Source organism: Nerophis ophidion, linkage group LG07, assembly GCF_033978795.1.
Source record: "Nerophis ophidion isolate RoL-2023_Sa linkage group LG07, RoL_Noph_v1.0, whole genome shotgun sequence".
NCBI classification, from domain to species: domain Eukaryota; kingdom Metazoa; phylum Chordata; class Actinopteri; order Syngnathiformes; family Syngnathidae; genus Nerophis; species Nerophis ophidion.
The window spans coordinates 61,622,526-61,638,881 of NC_084617.1; the positions used below are offsets into that span (position 1 = coordinate 61,622,526).

A 16,356-nucleotide genomic window follows, 5' to 3' on the forward strand; every position below is an offset into this window, starting at 1 on the left:
GACTAAAATCATTATATGTCCCCAGATCAAAGTGATCTGTGTGATTTTTATCTTTTGAACATAACCGGACATTGTGACTTATCTTGTCTTACGTAATGATTAGTGGCATTAAATGACCTTCCCCAATCTGTCCGTGACATTTCCATTTCCACACCCCCATATCTGTTTTCCTCAACAGTGGTTGTGACGCAGGAAGAACTTTCTTCAAGACTTCAAAGATTCTTTCTCAGAAACACCTTTTACAGGAGACACAAAACATGACAAAACTGGTGATGTCATTTCCCCAAAAGCGAACACAATGAATCATCACATGAGTGAAAGACTTTAATGATTACTTTTAACACAGTTGATATTTCATGTTTTGGCTTGCTTTATTTGAAGTTGTTATGTGTGTTGGGATACGTGTGGTCTATGTCTGACCTGAATTCGGGTTTACTTGTTTGGGCCTCTTGTACAGAGAGTGTGGTACGCTTCCTGGTAAATCCTGCTCGTGTGTCGTCATAGAGACCGGTCCTGGCAGTGCGGACATGGCAGGGTCCTCCGGGCAAGTCGATGAGTTATTAACCACCCAGGCACCTTACAGAAATGTTATGTCAGTTTAAATGAGGAGCAAACACACCAAGAAATGCAAGAGATTTTTTCAAGTCTATGAATGGAAGTTGAATGTATTTGGCATGAGATCAGTGTTTGAAAAGCAAAGAGGGGGTTTGGACAAATTCCTTATGAAAACACAAAGAAAAAACTGGTGTTAGTCTGTACTAGTCTTTGCCTGCGCCCTTTTTCGTGGCCTTCTTATCAACCAGAACCAGCCTGGAACAATAGTTTATGTTTGTTCAGACGCACTGAGCTCCTCATTCTTGCATACTTGACAGCCATCTGCCTCTCACATGCAGACATAACATGGACAAAGGTACTGGGACACCAGGTACAACATAGGTGGGTAGGAATGTGTTACATTTACTCCGTTACATTTTTGGATAAGTTTTACTTGTCAGAGTAGTTTTATTGCAACATACTTTTTACATTTGCTTGAGTATATTTGTGAAGAAATGTTAATTATACTCAGTTACACAATATTTAATTCCGTAAATACTATACTTACCAATCAAGGAGGAAATTAGCAAGTTTGGCATCAGATGAAAAAATCTTCTCCGCCTTCAATCGTCTCCATCTTTTAAAGGCATTCCCTGAACAAAATCTTGATTTATTCCTAGCTTTTTCATGAATAAGTTGAGAATCGTAACGACCCCTTTTAGATTTACTAAGGTCTGACATGTTTAGTAACTTTACCAGTGGCAGGAGCTAGACAAAGACGGCGGTGCGTAACTGGCAACCTCGATGTGACACACTCACAGGCTTTCTAATTGGTCAAACTGTAGAGGGCGGGACTTTGAAATGAAAACAATAAGAAGATTTCAGGGCTGTAAATCTAATTTTGAAATGAGCATATCCCGGCTGAACTACCGTAATCAGTTATAGAAGTTTTCGAAAACAACATTTAATGATGACTCAACATTAAATTATTACATATCGCTCTTTTATAGCAATAACGGAGCAACATCTCCTCAACTGTGGCTCCCTAGTGTAACAACAACGTCGGAAATGTGTCCCGTGAAAGAACATCTGAACGGAACTCTCTAATAACTAAAGTTCCATGGGTGAATTTTGTAAACCCACTACTCTGGTAGTTTTTAGTGCTTCCATATCGAGCCTAATGACAGATACAGTATAAGTTAGAACTTTACGCTACTTTATACTAGAAATGGCAACAGCAGAGGATGAATGCCCCATAACAAGAAGAAAGAGAAAAAGAAGAAGCTTATCGACTACGGCATCAGGATGAACTTCAATGGCAGACACGCGCATATTTTCAGGACTTATGCAGATCCCAAATACACCTCAGCAGGTACCAGAAGGTAAGAAAAGTTGGTTTTGCATAATATCGCGAAACAAGACGTCAGAAAATATGTCTTACCTTATACACACAATAATAATACTCGTATGTTGAAGCACAGTACCTCTGGTAGCCATTATGTGGTGCGTCTTCGTAGCTTACCAAAGTCGTACTAAAACATTTTGACAGATTTTCGACCGCTGTGTGTAATGCTTTATAATCTCAATGGAACATTTAAAGCTTTGGTCTGGTTTACTGGTGTCATCATGCAGTTTACACATATATCTTATGTATGACTGCCATCTACTGGTCACACTTATCATTACACCATGTACCAAACAAAATAGCTTTGATGTTGGTAAGCACAACCAGGATTATTCCGTACATTAGGCGCACTGTTGATTTATGAGAGAATGAAAGGATTTTAAGTGCGCCATATAGTCCGAAAAGTACAGTACTCACATTTATTTGCCTTTCATGAGTAGTCACAGTACATAACCTCTGCTAATAGTGGGAATCTGGTAATGAGAATGTCTTATTTTCTCCCTCACTGCTTCCATTCTACTTGAAGACAAGATTTAAGAGTGTCTCATTGGGCATTTATTTCATGTTGTAGGTGTTTGTAATTTCAAGTAGCTTCCTCACATACCAAGTTCTTTTTATTTATAGAAATGCACCCAATGCAAGTAGCATTATAAACAAAACATTCTGTGTATGTTCCCATGCATGGGTTTTATCGATTGTTTAGTACTCACATTTCTTGCCTGCAGGGGCCACAGAGTGATGTCTCCCCACTTTCTTTCCCAGGAAGGTCAGTGTGAAGGATCCAATCTCAGATCCAGGAGAGTTGACATACATTTTTACAACGAATGTGTAAAGTTGCCGTCACTGCTGATGCTGTTCATGTGACTCAAGGAACAGGGTCTGTGGTTAACATTTAACATAAATCATTAAAATCCCAGTTTAGCTATCAGTCTGTCAATAGAATCCAGCAGAGAATAATGTTTGCCTTTCTTTCCTTGTTACTAAGCACCAATTCTGTTGCCTCACATTCCAAAAGCTGACCTGATCATCATTATTTCAACAATTCCTGTAACAACTTTAGAGGCTACACTGCACTGATATGTTTCTTGAATCCCAGCAAATCAACAAATTGTTGCATTAATCTTTTTATAATGATTACCTGTTCCCTGAGCTGCTGAAATCCTTTTGTGTGCTTCGGTTCAGGTGCCTGAGTGCTGACCAGAAGGAGAAGGAGGAGGAGAGCGGAACCAAACTCTCCACAGTCTTTAAATATTAAACTCCTGGAGATGAGGTTTCACTCCGTAGTACACTGAACCCCACAAAGTAGGTTGGTAAGAAGAAGCCCCAAATAGTCCTCACGTTACCTTTTGGGTAAATAAACAGTGCCATAACAAGGGTTGTAGCACCCAATTTTGGGGTCCCATACACAAGAGTCCTGAAGGTACACCCCATCCCACCATAAACCAAACAATGCTGCCTCATACACACACTCTTGATATGTTCACATGCACTATAAAATGTATTATTGCATGGATTTGGTTGAAATCAGCTTTTTAAAACACATGTACAAACCTTTATTAGGTTTTAGAATTTTTTTATACACTCCCTAAATCAGTGGTCCCCAAACTACGGATCCACCACCGTCCAAAATCTGGCCCGTGGGAAATCCCAAATTAAAAATAAATAAATAAATAAAAGAAAATTATTTTTGTTATTATTATTTTTTTTAATCTGTCCTTTCTAATCCATTTTCTACTGCTTGTTAGTCTCGGTGTCTCTTAGCTGCACAGGCAAATCATATTGTCTAAAAATGAATTTTCCCATCAATATTGTGACATCGTCCCGCTCGGAATATATACAGTCGTGGTCAAAAGTTCACATACACTTGTAAAGAACATAATGTCATGGCTGTCTTGAATTTCCAATAATTTCTACAAGTCTTAGTTTTTTTGTGATAGAGTGATTGGAGCACATACTTGTTGGTAACAAAAAAAACATTCATGAAGTTGGGTTCTTTTATGAATTTATTATGAGTCTACTGAAAGTGTGACCAAATCTGCTGGGTCAAAAGTATACATACAGCAATCTTAATATTTGGTTACATGTCCCTTGGCAAGTTTTACTGTAATAAAACGCTTTTGGTAGCCATCCACAAGCTGCTGGTTGAATTTTTGACCACTCCTCTTGACAAAATTGGTGCAGTTCAGCTAAATTTGTTGGTTTTCAGACATGGACTTGTTTCTTCAGCATTGTCCACATGTTTCAGTCAGGACTTTGGGAAGGCCATTTTAAAACCTTAATTCTAGTCTGATTTAGCTTCTGCCATCCTAGTTACCATCTTTGTGTCCTTGAGCAAGACACTTTACCCACCTCCTCCAAGGGCCACCCACAATAGTTTAAATGTAGCTTAAAGATGTAGATTTGGGGTTTTACTATGCGCTTGGAGTCACTAGAGGAAATATATGAATATATTTAACTTCACATCATTATGTGTGAATGCTTCAAGGTGAGCTTTTATGGCGTTATGACGTCCACGTTGAGTGAAATGTTCGAAGTTAAGTTTGCCTACCAAGTGGAACGAACCATTTAACATTTTTGATAAGAGATGTTGTAGGCGGTTTTAGACATTCTATTGTATTATTTTATAGTGACATTCATGACATATTTTTTTAATAACTTACATATTTAAAGTCTTTACACTTTAATTACACCGCCCCTCACTTTAACACACCTAGAGATCACACGCTCAAGCACACACACATGTAAACAAAACAAACACAAAACACTACACACATTTTCTGTATAATATGTGGCCCTGCGATGAGGTAGCGACTTGTCCAGGGTGTACCCCGCCTTACGCCCGATTGTAGCTGAGATAGGCGCCAGCGCCCCCCGCGACCCCAAAAGGGAATAAGCGGTAGAAAATGGATGGATGTTGATTTACCATAATGTAACAGCAACAGTAGGTGGACGATGACATTTCAGTTGTAGTTAAAAAAATAAATATTACTTTCTGTTGAAATATGACTAAAAAAGTACATTTTCAAAATGTGGAACATTGCTCAGATTTACTTTAAGACAAGGGTGTCAAATTAATTTTAGCTCAGGGGCCGCATAAAGGAAAATCAAAATTATGGCATTAAAACAAAAACAAAAATAAAGACAACTTCAGATTTTTTTCTTTGTCTTACTTTGGCCAAAAATACAACAAACACATTCTGAAAATATTACAATAAAAATATAGAAAAAAATACCGGCAGCGGTAAAGTTTAGATCCATGAAGGAAATAAGAAAGTGAATAAGTGTTTATAAATGAATAAATTAACATATGCAAAAAAATTTGTTTTCTTTTGTATTATTTTTTTAAAGAATTAAGTAACGTTTATGACAACCTTTTTCCAAAACACAATATAAAATATGAGATATAACAGGATAATGCATACATTTATCATTTGTTTTCAAAACGGTTACAAAAAAGTGAGACCCAAAAATTTACTGTGGGACCCCATTTTTTATGACTATATGGGGTCCCTGGGACCCCATTTTGAAAATTCCCAGCGCCAACACTGATGGGGTATTGGTGCGTGCAAAACAGCAGCAGGCAGTTCTAATACTAATCAAATATCATAGATAATTCAATCGCGGGCCGGATCTGGCCAGCGGGCCGTGACTTGGACACCACTGCTTTGAGATAAACCCTACCCTCATACCACTTTAATGAAAGTAAAGCTTTGAGTTTTCTTCACAAACTAATAAAGATGGATTATCCTTCAATATGCAAGGCTTGTTTACAGTCTTAAAGACAAACCTGATCAGATTGCCAACTGAGCAGTACTTTATCTTTACACATAGTGGCTTGTGATGTTGTTATTTACCATACTGATGAAACTCAGCGAGAAGGACACAGTTAACAGTCCTACTATATGTGTGTCATCATGGATGTTAATCTCTGTGGAATTTGTCCTATGTTGGGACATGTAGCCTGAGGGCAACCTCATCTCCTGGATGTGGACATGCCTGGAGAAAACTCGTCACAACTTTTTTATGGAAGTCTTTGTGTTGTAATTCCTGAATGTATTGTTACAGAACGCTGGGGTACTGAAGTGAATCAAGTCATCTGATATATTCCATATTTATTTCATGGTAACATTTGTGTTGGCATAAAACACATTTGGATTTTATTACATTTATAAGAGAAAATTTTGGAAATGTCACAACAAGACACTAAATTTTTCCAGAAGTACATTTACTGGAGATACACAGTACAATACACATATCCACTACATCAGGTGTGCCTGCATAATGTCAATAACTAAATTACTTGTATTTTGTTGAGTGGGTTAAACATTTAATATAAAAGCAATACATAGGTTGGATTTTGGTCCACTCCTGTTTAAAGATAGGTTTTGAGGCTGTCACTGGTCAACTAAAGTGTTTTGCTACATCCACAGATTTTCTATGGTATTAAGATCCGGACAGGGGAAAAGCCACTCCAGGATCCTAATGTTCTTCTTTTTGAGCCACTCCTTTGCTGTCTTGGTGTTTGTCAGGCTGGAAGACTCATTCTCGACTCATCTTTAATTTTCTTGCTGAGGCCAGGAAGTTCTCTTAGAAAAATCTAATGCATTTTTTTTTCCAAGTACAGTGGTACCTTGGTTTTTGTCACACATATATTACAAAGGGTCAGTTGAAAAACAAAACGATTTCCCATTAGAAACAATGTAAATCCAATAATATGTTCCATCCATCCATTTTCTACCACTTGTCCCTTTTGGGCTCGTGAGGGGTCGCTGTTCCCAACCAAAAATAATCTTACAAAACACATTATATAGACAACAATTGTAAATATACACACAGAAAATGAATGAGAAATGAATGGGAATGCATATAAGTAAAGAAATAAATTAACTTTTAACATTACTTTTACTATTACAGTCGTCCCCTGTTTTTTTTGCGACCAATTGGTAATTGACCATGGTAAAGAAATTTCCACAAAAAGGCTTATTATCAATAAATCAAATATTGTTACAGTTTCGACCTTCCTAATATTTTTTATTACATAGAGTCTTGTAAACATGAAATAACACCCATATAGTCACATTTACACACGTCATCAATATATTAGCCTTGTGTGTGCTCTACTTAGAACTGGACTTCATAGTGCTAAAGTCTAAGTTATTGTGCCAAAAAGTTGGTCAGTTACACAGTTATTTAGCATTTGCGTTGGGTTGAAGTAATATTTGTTGAACAGCTGTATTTTAGATTTTATCTGTAATTACAGTTTATGGAGTTGAATCTCAAATTCAATTTTTTACCTGCTATCACTTTGGCTTTGATTGATAAACATGAGTTTGTACTGTTGCCATATTTGGTCTGTGCAATATATGTATTGGACTGGACTCTCACATTCTCATGAATGTAATAATTCAAGAACAGTACCCACTAGGCATCCATTGCCACTGGTCACCAAGGAGGGGGATTGTCACATATGCAGCCCTTTCCCAAAGTTTCTTCTCTTTACCATTTTGGGATTTTGTAGTTTTTCTTTGACCGGCTGTGTGTTCAGATTAGGGGATATCGTTTTGGTTTGTGAAGCCCTTTGAGACACTTGTGGTGAAAGGCTGTATAAACTAGAAAATAAAATTTCTGTAGAAATTGTTTCTGAATACCTTAATTCTGCAGCTAAACTGAAATACAGAAAGAATGTAAAATGATTGTAAAAATATGTTTAGGAATTGTTTGAAGATTTAAGAATGCTAGGTCAAATGCCAGTAGACTATAGAAGGATAGAACCAGTTTGACTGTAAAATGGTTGGAATATAGAAATACTGTGATTGTAGGAATGATTTGAATGTTGAAGATCAGAAACTGTACTGAAACACAGTATGAATATGGAAATGATAAATAAATCTTGTAATAATTCCCCCACTAATTGTAATGCTTCGTGTACCATCAATGCTTTTTGGTAAATGGGATTTAAACCTAAGTCTCCTGCTTGAGAGATAAGCTTTCTAGCCACTCAACTAAATGTCCAGGCTGTAATACCAAAATGCATTGTAGTGTAATGTCTACCTTTCTGGGTAATTTCAGGCACAGATTAATGTTTCTTCTTTACAGTGAAATATATTACATGATTTTATAGGAAAAAAAATACTTTCAAACAAGCTAATTTAAAGGAAAAACAAGTTGAACCCATGACTTAGATTAAAGCGTACTAAAACATTAGGGCTGTGAATCTTTGGGTGTCCCACGATTCCATTCAATATCTATTCTTGGGGTCACGATTCGATTCAAAATCGATTTTTTTTTCGATTCAACACGATTCTTAATTCAAAAACTATTTTTTCCCCGATTCAAAACGATTCTCTATTTATTCAATACATAGGATTTCATCAGGATCTACCCCAGTCTGCTGACATGCAAGCAGAGTAGTAGATTTTTGTAAAAAGCTTATTTAATTGTAAAGGACAATGTTTTATCAACTGATTCCATCCATCCATCCATCCATTTTCTACCGCTTATTCCCTTTCAGGGTTGCGGGGGGCGCTGGCGCCTATCTCAGCTACAATCTGATTGCAATAATGTAAATTTGTTTTAACTATTAAATTAACCAAAAATATGACTTATTTTATCTTTGTGAAAATATTGGACACAGTGTGTTGTCAAGCTTATGAGATGCGATGCAAATGTAAGCCACTGTTCTTTTTTTATAAATGTCTAATGATAATGTCAATGAGGGATTTTTAATTACTGCTATGTTGAAATTGTAACTAATATTGATACTGTTGTTGATAATATTCATTTTTGTTTCACTACTTTTGGTTTGTTCTGTGTCGTGTTTGTGTCTCCTCTCAATTGCTCTGTTTATTGCAGTTCTGGGTCGGGTTTGCTTTTGGAATTGGATTGCATTGTTATGGTATTGCTGTGTATTGTTTTGTTGGATTGATTAATTAAAAAAATAATAATATTAAAAAAAAAAAAAGAGAATCGATTCTGAATTGCACAACGTGAGAATCGCACTTCGAATTCGAATCGATTATTTCCCACACCCCTATAAAACATACTATCCATCCATTCATCCATTTTCTCCCGCTTGTCCCTTTTGGGGTCGCGGGGTGTGCTGGGGCCTAAACATACTATTGTCATAGAAATGATAAATATATTTCGTATTGGTTGGAATTGAATTGTATGACTCAAAGATGCAAAATTGCCACAAACAAAAGATCTATGCCTTTGGTCCTTTCCGGGACTTGAACACCCAAGGCAGATATGTTATCCACTCTGCCAAACCTTCTAACTGTCAAGTTGATGCACAACTTTTGGAGGTATTCAGCTGTTGAAAATGAAATGTAATTACCCAGAATTCTTTGCTGCAACCGCACTACGTTTTTAGCAAATTTTGCTGACATATCAACATAAAAAAAAAAAAAAATGTTAGTAATGGTTAGAAGATTGATGAATGCTTGTTGAAATGTTATACAATTGATATTATGAACATACCAATCCATTATTTATAAGTTCTAATGTGTTAAAATGATCAGATATTGTGTTTTTTAAAAACAATGGACATTATGTTTCGAGTGAAGAATAACAGCCTTCCAGCTTGTATTCTTGAATTATTTAAATTAAGAGGAGAAAACTATAATTCACGGGGGATATTGATTTTTAAAATAGGTAAAGTAAGAAGGAATATAAAATAAAAATGTATTTCAGTTTTAGGAGTTAAATGGTAGAACAAGCCCAAGCTGATGAGCTGAAGACATGTGGTTCTTTGTTAAGGTTTAAGAAAACCTTGAAAGGTGAAATAATTAAAAATTGTAAAATATAGCAATGATTACTTTTATCCCATTGATTTTTTTTAACGATGTTCCAGGCAATCAAATTTTCAGTGACCGTAAAGGATAGGCCAGTATAAGCTTTGGCTTCAGCCTATTCATTTTTTGGTCATTCTTTTTCTTTTCTTTTTGTGTGTAAATGTGTAAGAGTGTTATATGTATAATCTGTACTGTTAAACTGGTCACACAAAATGGTTGATTATATGACCGAAATAATCGTATTTCATTCATTCATCAACCTACTGTATCAAATGAACAAAAAAGCAAACAAAACAGAGCCAGAGATTGACACAATCCTGCCACTTCAACTGAAAATGTGGTTGTGGAGAATAACACCCACCCAATCAGAAAAACAAACCATTAAAAACATGTCCATTCGTTCAGCAAATTTGTCAAATTAATCCAGGAATATAGAGAACTTGCCGAATGGTCTGTTGGACGTGTTTTAATTTTCTTCTTTTCTCCTGACTCTACAAACTGGTCAAGCGAGCATCAGCCTTGCTCTCTGAGCCAGAGGTTTGTCACTCATAGGTTAGTGTGTAACATAAACAACAATGTCCTGTTTTCTATCGTTACACGACAAAGACAGTGTTGCCACATTCCACGGGAGAAACAATCAACCGTGGCTTCCATCTGCTTTAAAGAATGACCACGCAGAATTTTGCATGAGATCACAATGACATTTATGTATCTTAAAGTACCAAAGTACAATAATAGCAATAGCACTACACAACCTAACCTTTACTTTACTTTGATTGCATTCTGTCATTTGTATGTTGATATGAAGGAGATTTATTTAATTTTTCTTAACGCTCTGTAATTCAATTGGCAAGAAGAGACAGAGTGATAGATTGTATGGAGGAAAGGAAAAAGAACAGGGTGAAGGCAGAAGTTGAATCATTTTGACCTCAGTCTTTGTCAAATCCTAGTTACGGCCCTATGTGTCTGGTAAAATTTCAAAAGTACTGGATAGAATAATCTACCAGCAATATAAAATCACAGGGCAAAACAATGATGGCGTTATCCTGCAATTAATGTGGGTTCTTATTTATATTCAACTCTGTATGTAGTGTCCCCTAATAACCTACAATAAAAAATATACATACACTTGCAGTTTTATAATACTTATAGGAACTCATTTTAATTGCCAGTATTTTTCTTAATTAGGCAATTGCACATTACCTACTTACCCAGGCGGAAGAAAAAGTAGTTCCCACCAATCGCGTCTTCTTTTGACGAGATCTCGATTGTTTAGTTACTTTACACCAGAGCTATTCAACTAAATTGTTTTGAGCCCACTTTTCCAGAAAGCTAAGGACTGGGGGGGCTTCTCCCTTCACTATTAGACTTATTTTGTATATTCCGGAGAACCAACGTTCTTTGCAATAAATATTTAAATTTGGTGTATTTTTTTTGGTAAGAGTTAGAGAAGCGCTTTGCTATTTTTAAAAAAGCTAGTCAAAAATCATCTCTATTAAAGCACACTGTCAGGCTTGCCCCTGACAGTTTGGTTGTGTTTTAGATTTTCCTCTGTGTGTGTGTAGTATTTCCTGTCTTTAGTTCCTGTCAACACTCTTATTTTGTTTCTGTTTCCTGTTTGTCTCCCTGAGTGCTGTGTCCCCTCAGCTGTGGCTGATTGGCACCTGGCCACACCTGGTGTCAATCAGCCAAACACTATTTGAGCCTGTTTTGTCCTCCAGTCAGATGCTGGATTATTGTCGTGTCGTTTCGATGTCACCACTACCTGTCTTGTCGCTTGTAGCTTTGTCTACTTCTGTTCACTCTGTTCATGCCATAGTTCCGTCATGTCACAGTAAGTGTTTTTGTTCTTAGCCAAGTTTGTTATCCGCCTCGTGTGCGCCTTTTGTTTGTTCTTGTGCTAGTATTTTAATTAAATTATGTTTTCTTACGCAAGGCCTGCCTCCTTCTCTGCATCTTGGGGTTCGTCAACAACAAACTTTGACACACTCTGCTGTTTTAAAGCATATTCTGCAAAAATGTGAGTCACCCACAAGTTTTTTTAACTGAACTCGTGGGCCACCAGTGGAATAGCCCAAATGATGAAAAAATTAAGACCTAAAATGGAATCTTGAGGATCACCACTAGTATAACTAAATAAGTTGAACAAATGACTACTGATTACATGCAGCTTAAGTAAACAAGCTACAACAACACCTTACTTATAAAAATTACATCATTTTTTTACATTATAACTGCCAAAAAGGAGAAGACTTAGGGGGGTGCCTTAAGGAACTCCTCGATTATGAAAATCACAAGTTTGGACCCTAGTATTCTGTTCGCTGGAAAGGTTCAAATGTCAATACAAGGATCTGCCAAAGTGTTTACAGTGGTCAAAGCACTTAAGAAACTCCAAAGTTTTGACCTAAACTCTAGGGGCAGTCTGGTGTTATTTCGGGGCCGCATTTGGCCCCGGGTCGCCTGTTGAATAGCCCTGCTTTAGGCTATGTCTACACTAAGCCGGATAACCCCTTAAACAAAAAATTATTTAGCCTAAGCCCCGTTTCGGCCACACTAAACCAGCGTTTAAGGTCTCCCTCCTCGGACAACTTTTTACACGGGTAAGTGCGCCGTCTACTTCTTGAATCTCCGGCTCTTGGCTTTGTAAGGACTCATTGATCGATTACAAACTGAGTTCGTAGAGGAAGTTACGCCAGAAAGGCCGCGCCCCACACAGGAAGTGTCGTCAGAAAGATGGTGGCGAGTGGAAATCACACATGAATACCTTAAAAGACGCAAACATGCGATTGCAGCTATTTCGGATACAACACATCTCTGACTGCAACAGATGGTTGAGCGACGGTTTTGGATAAGGCCTGTAAGAACGGCAACCTGGTGGGATATGTTTGTCAACAAGTGTGTTGTGCCAGCTGAACAGCAAGAGAACTTTTGAATGTCCAGCTCAGCTGTGATTCTACTTAGTGAAAAACGTTGTCTTTTTGTCAAAAGGGAGACAACGACAGACTACAAAAAACAGCGAATACACTTGGACTTGCAAAGCGGATTATTACTAGTGATTGTCCGCGATGTATGCCGAGCAATTACTCAACGTCTAGTTTTGTACTCCATAACTATTGTAAAACCATGAAGTGGCTGCGGCCGGCATGTACGACCGCCAAATTCAGCCTACAAGCACAGTGTCCTGACCAAATATCTATGATTGTTGTAAAATGTTCTTTATCATATTGTTTACTCTCACACTTCCATTAAAGATATGATTCATGTTTGATGGCTCAGGTGTAATTCACTACAATAGTCTAACAGCTGCTGATGGTGAGGTAAGCAAGGTTTACTAGTAAAAGAAATGTGGCAATAGTCTACATTGAAACACAGGGTAAGGATACACTTCAAGGTCAGAGGTGACTATGACGTGCGCATTTTTTTCTGCGCATGTGTATTAGGTTGCGTTGCGCCGGCGGACGGAGGGGGTCTTAAACGACCATTGTGTGTGTGTGGACACGGATAAGATTAGGTGGGATTTACACTGGATAACATTAGTGTAGAAGGGGGCCTCAGACTGTGTTCCTTACGCGTACCACCAGTAGCAGGCATGCTCCATCTCGTAATACTTTAACGTTTATGTGCAGTGAATTTTATTTGACTCATTATTTACGTAGCCTAAGGTGTTTTATTTTCCTGTATTCAATCTATGTCACTGTTCAGACTGTGTGTAATATTACAGTGGCCAAAAATATAAAATATACTTGCTAAATAAAACTTACCCTGTGTTTTTAATGACTACTTAAACTTACTATGCTACTCTATTTTAATGTTGGTCATATATGTTAGTATTTGGAAGGCCAAATGTTTTCTGTGGTGGTACTTGGTGAAAAACATTTTAAAAAAACACAGATTTACACTATCTCAAATGACTAAAGGTTATTTGAATCATTTAAAAAGTAAGGGGCGGTATAGCTCGGTTGTTTGAGAGGCAGTGCCAGCAACTTGAGGGTTCCAAGTTTGAGTCCCGCTTCCGCCATCACTAGTCACCTTGGGCAAGACACTTTACTGACCTGCTCCCAGTGTCACCCACACTGGTTTAAATGTAACTTAGATATTGGGTTTCACTATGTAAAAGTGCTTTGAGTGACTAGAGAATAGCGCTATATAAATATAATTCACTTCACTTTACTGGTGGTTCTTAGAGTGTCCGCCATTTCACGATATTGCCATATTTTTGCTGAAAGGATTTAGTAGAGAACATCCACAATAAAATTTGCAACTTTTGCTTGCTAACAGAAAGGCCCTGTCTATACCGGAAGTCGCAGACGATGACGTCACATGTTGATGGCTCCTCACATCTTCACATTGTTTTTAATGGGAGCCTCTAACAAACACAGCTATTCGGACTGAGAAAATGACAATTTCCCCATTAATTTGAGCGAGGATGAAAGATTTGTGTTTGAGGATATTGATAGCGACGGACTTGAAAAAAAACAACAAAAAAAACAAGTTAAAAAAAAACGCGATTGCATTGGGACGGATTCAGATGTTTTTAGACACATTTACTGGGATAATTCTGGGAAATCCCTTATCTTTTTATTGTGTTGCTAGTTTTTTAGTGAGTTAAATAGTACCTGATAGTCGGAGGTGTGTGTCCACGGGTGTGTTGATGCGTAGTGTCTCAGGGAAGTCGACGGCAGCTTTATGGGCGGCACAAGCTCAGCTGATCTGTGGTAAGAAGCAACTTTTTACCACAATTTTCTCACCGAAACCTGCTGGTTGACATTTGGTTGGGATCCATGTTCGCTGTGATCCATAGTAAAGTTTCACCTCCGTGAATTTTAAACAAGGAATCACAGTGTGTTTGTGTGGCTAAAGGCTAAAGCTTCCCAACTCCATCTTTCTACTTTGACTTCTCCAATATTAATTGAACAAATTGCAAAGGATTCAGCATTACAGATGTACAAAATACTGTGTAATTATGCTGTTAAAGCAGATGACTTTTAGCTGTGTGTGTGCGCAGCGCTCATATTTCCTATCAGCCAGTGACGTCAAGCATACACGTTAGAGATGCGCGGTTTGCGGTCTCATCCGCGGAGTCCGCGTATAAACCGCGGGTCAGGCGGGTGACGTGACGAAAAAATAGATTTTAATTAGATTTGGGCGGGTGGCAGTTGAACCATCCGGAAATATTCGATATACATGGTTCTGGGATCGGTATCCTTTGCCATTCAAAGAGCCATTTAAGACCAGTGTCATAAAGCGAAGACAACAATAGGAGACACTATTATTCTCTTGAATGACTGACGGCAGTCACCCAGATGAGTATTAGGGCGTGCTATGAAGTCATTGACTTTGTCGCCTTCTACAGCATGTACGATCTGCTTGTCAGTCCAGCATCATGTTGTGTGTGGCTTCCGCAGCGACACGCACACAACTGCAAGGCATACTGGGTGACACAGAGTACACTAATGGTTGTGATATAAACAATTTTAACACTCTTAGTAATATGCGCCACGCTGTGAAGCCACACAATACAAGATTGACAAACACATTTCGGGAGAATATCCTCACAGAAACACAACATAAACGCAACACAACAAATACCCAGAATCCTTTGTATCCATGACAACACCTGACTATTTCATACACCCCGCTAGCAGCAAACCCCGCGACCCCCACCCCCCCGTGCGTCGGTAAGCTGGGCGGGGTTGGTGGCGCGGGGCTGTAAAATATATTCAGGAATATGTCACGAATACAAAGGATTCTGGGTATTTGTTGTGTTGCGTTTATGTTGTGTTACTGTGAGGATGTTCTTCCGAAATGTGTTTGTCAATCTTGTTTGGTGTGGCTTCATAGCGTGGCGCATATTAGTAAGTGTTAAAGTTGTTTATATCACAACCATCTGTACTCTGTATCACCCAGTATGCCTTTCAATCTTGTACGTGTGATTGCGGAAGCTGCACACAACATATTGCCGGACTAACAATCGATTTGTACATGTTGTTGAATGTGTCTTAGGCAATGGCTTCACAGTGCGCCCATATTCTTGTCATCAGGGTGAATGGTATTGGATAGTCGCGAGAACGTTAGCGACTCCAATTGTCCTCATTACTCTGTGAAACAGGTTGACATAGCTTTGTGGTAAAGGCGGCCGACCTCTGATGTATTTCAGCCGGCGGTCTGCGGGCGGGTACGGTTTTGATAAAATGTTGGTTCGGGTGGACGGCGGGTGGATGACGACTTTGGTGATGCGGTTGCGGATGATATGATTGCCTATCCGAGCATCTCTAGTACACCATCATTACGCAACGTTTTCAAGACAAAACTCCCGGGAAATTTAAAATTGCAATTTAGTCAACTAAAAAGGCCGTATTGGCATGTGTTGCAATGTAAATATTTCATCATTGATATATAAACTATCAGACTGCGTGGTGGGTAGTAGTGGGTTTCAATGGGCCTTTAAATAAATAGCCAGAAATAGCCAATTTGCTCATTTTACCTTTTAACTCTATGTTATTATTAATAAATAATGATATTTATCTTTGTGGAAACACTGATCATCTTAATGATTTCTCACAATAAATATATAATAATAATAATATATAATTATTATTATTATTATTATTATTAAAACACGTA

At 37.9% G+C, this 16,356-nt stretch overlaps 1 protein-coding gene across 2 annotated transcripts in view; it reads right to left on the minus strand.

Annotated features, from left to right (window-relative positions):
* si:dkey-96l17.6 (uncharacterized) overlaps positions 1 to 16,356 on the minus strand; it is a 16,938-nt gene continuing 582 nt past the window's right edge. Inside the window, exons 1-4 of one of the 2 annotated variants that reach the window (XM_061906784.1) lie at positions 3,078 to 3,134; positions 2,650 to 2,818; positions 421 to 576; positions 1 to 236 (exon numbers count right to left, since the gene is read on the minus strand). In XM_061906784.1, the coding sequence (XP_061762768.1) occupies positions 205 to 236; positions 421 to 576; positions 2,650 to 2,752 (291 nt within the window). In that variant the 5' untranslated portion in view covers positions 2,753 to 2,818; positions 3,078 to 3,134 and the 3' untranslated portion in view covers positions 1 to 204. Of the gene's footprint in view, positions 237 to 420; positions 577 to 2,649; positions 2,819 to 3,077; positions 3,135 to 16,356 lie in introns of those variants that run through there. The other variant, XM_061906785.1, reaches the window with a different exon arrangement.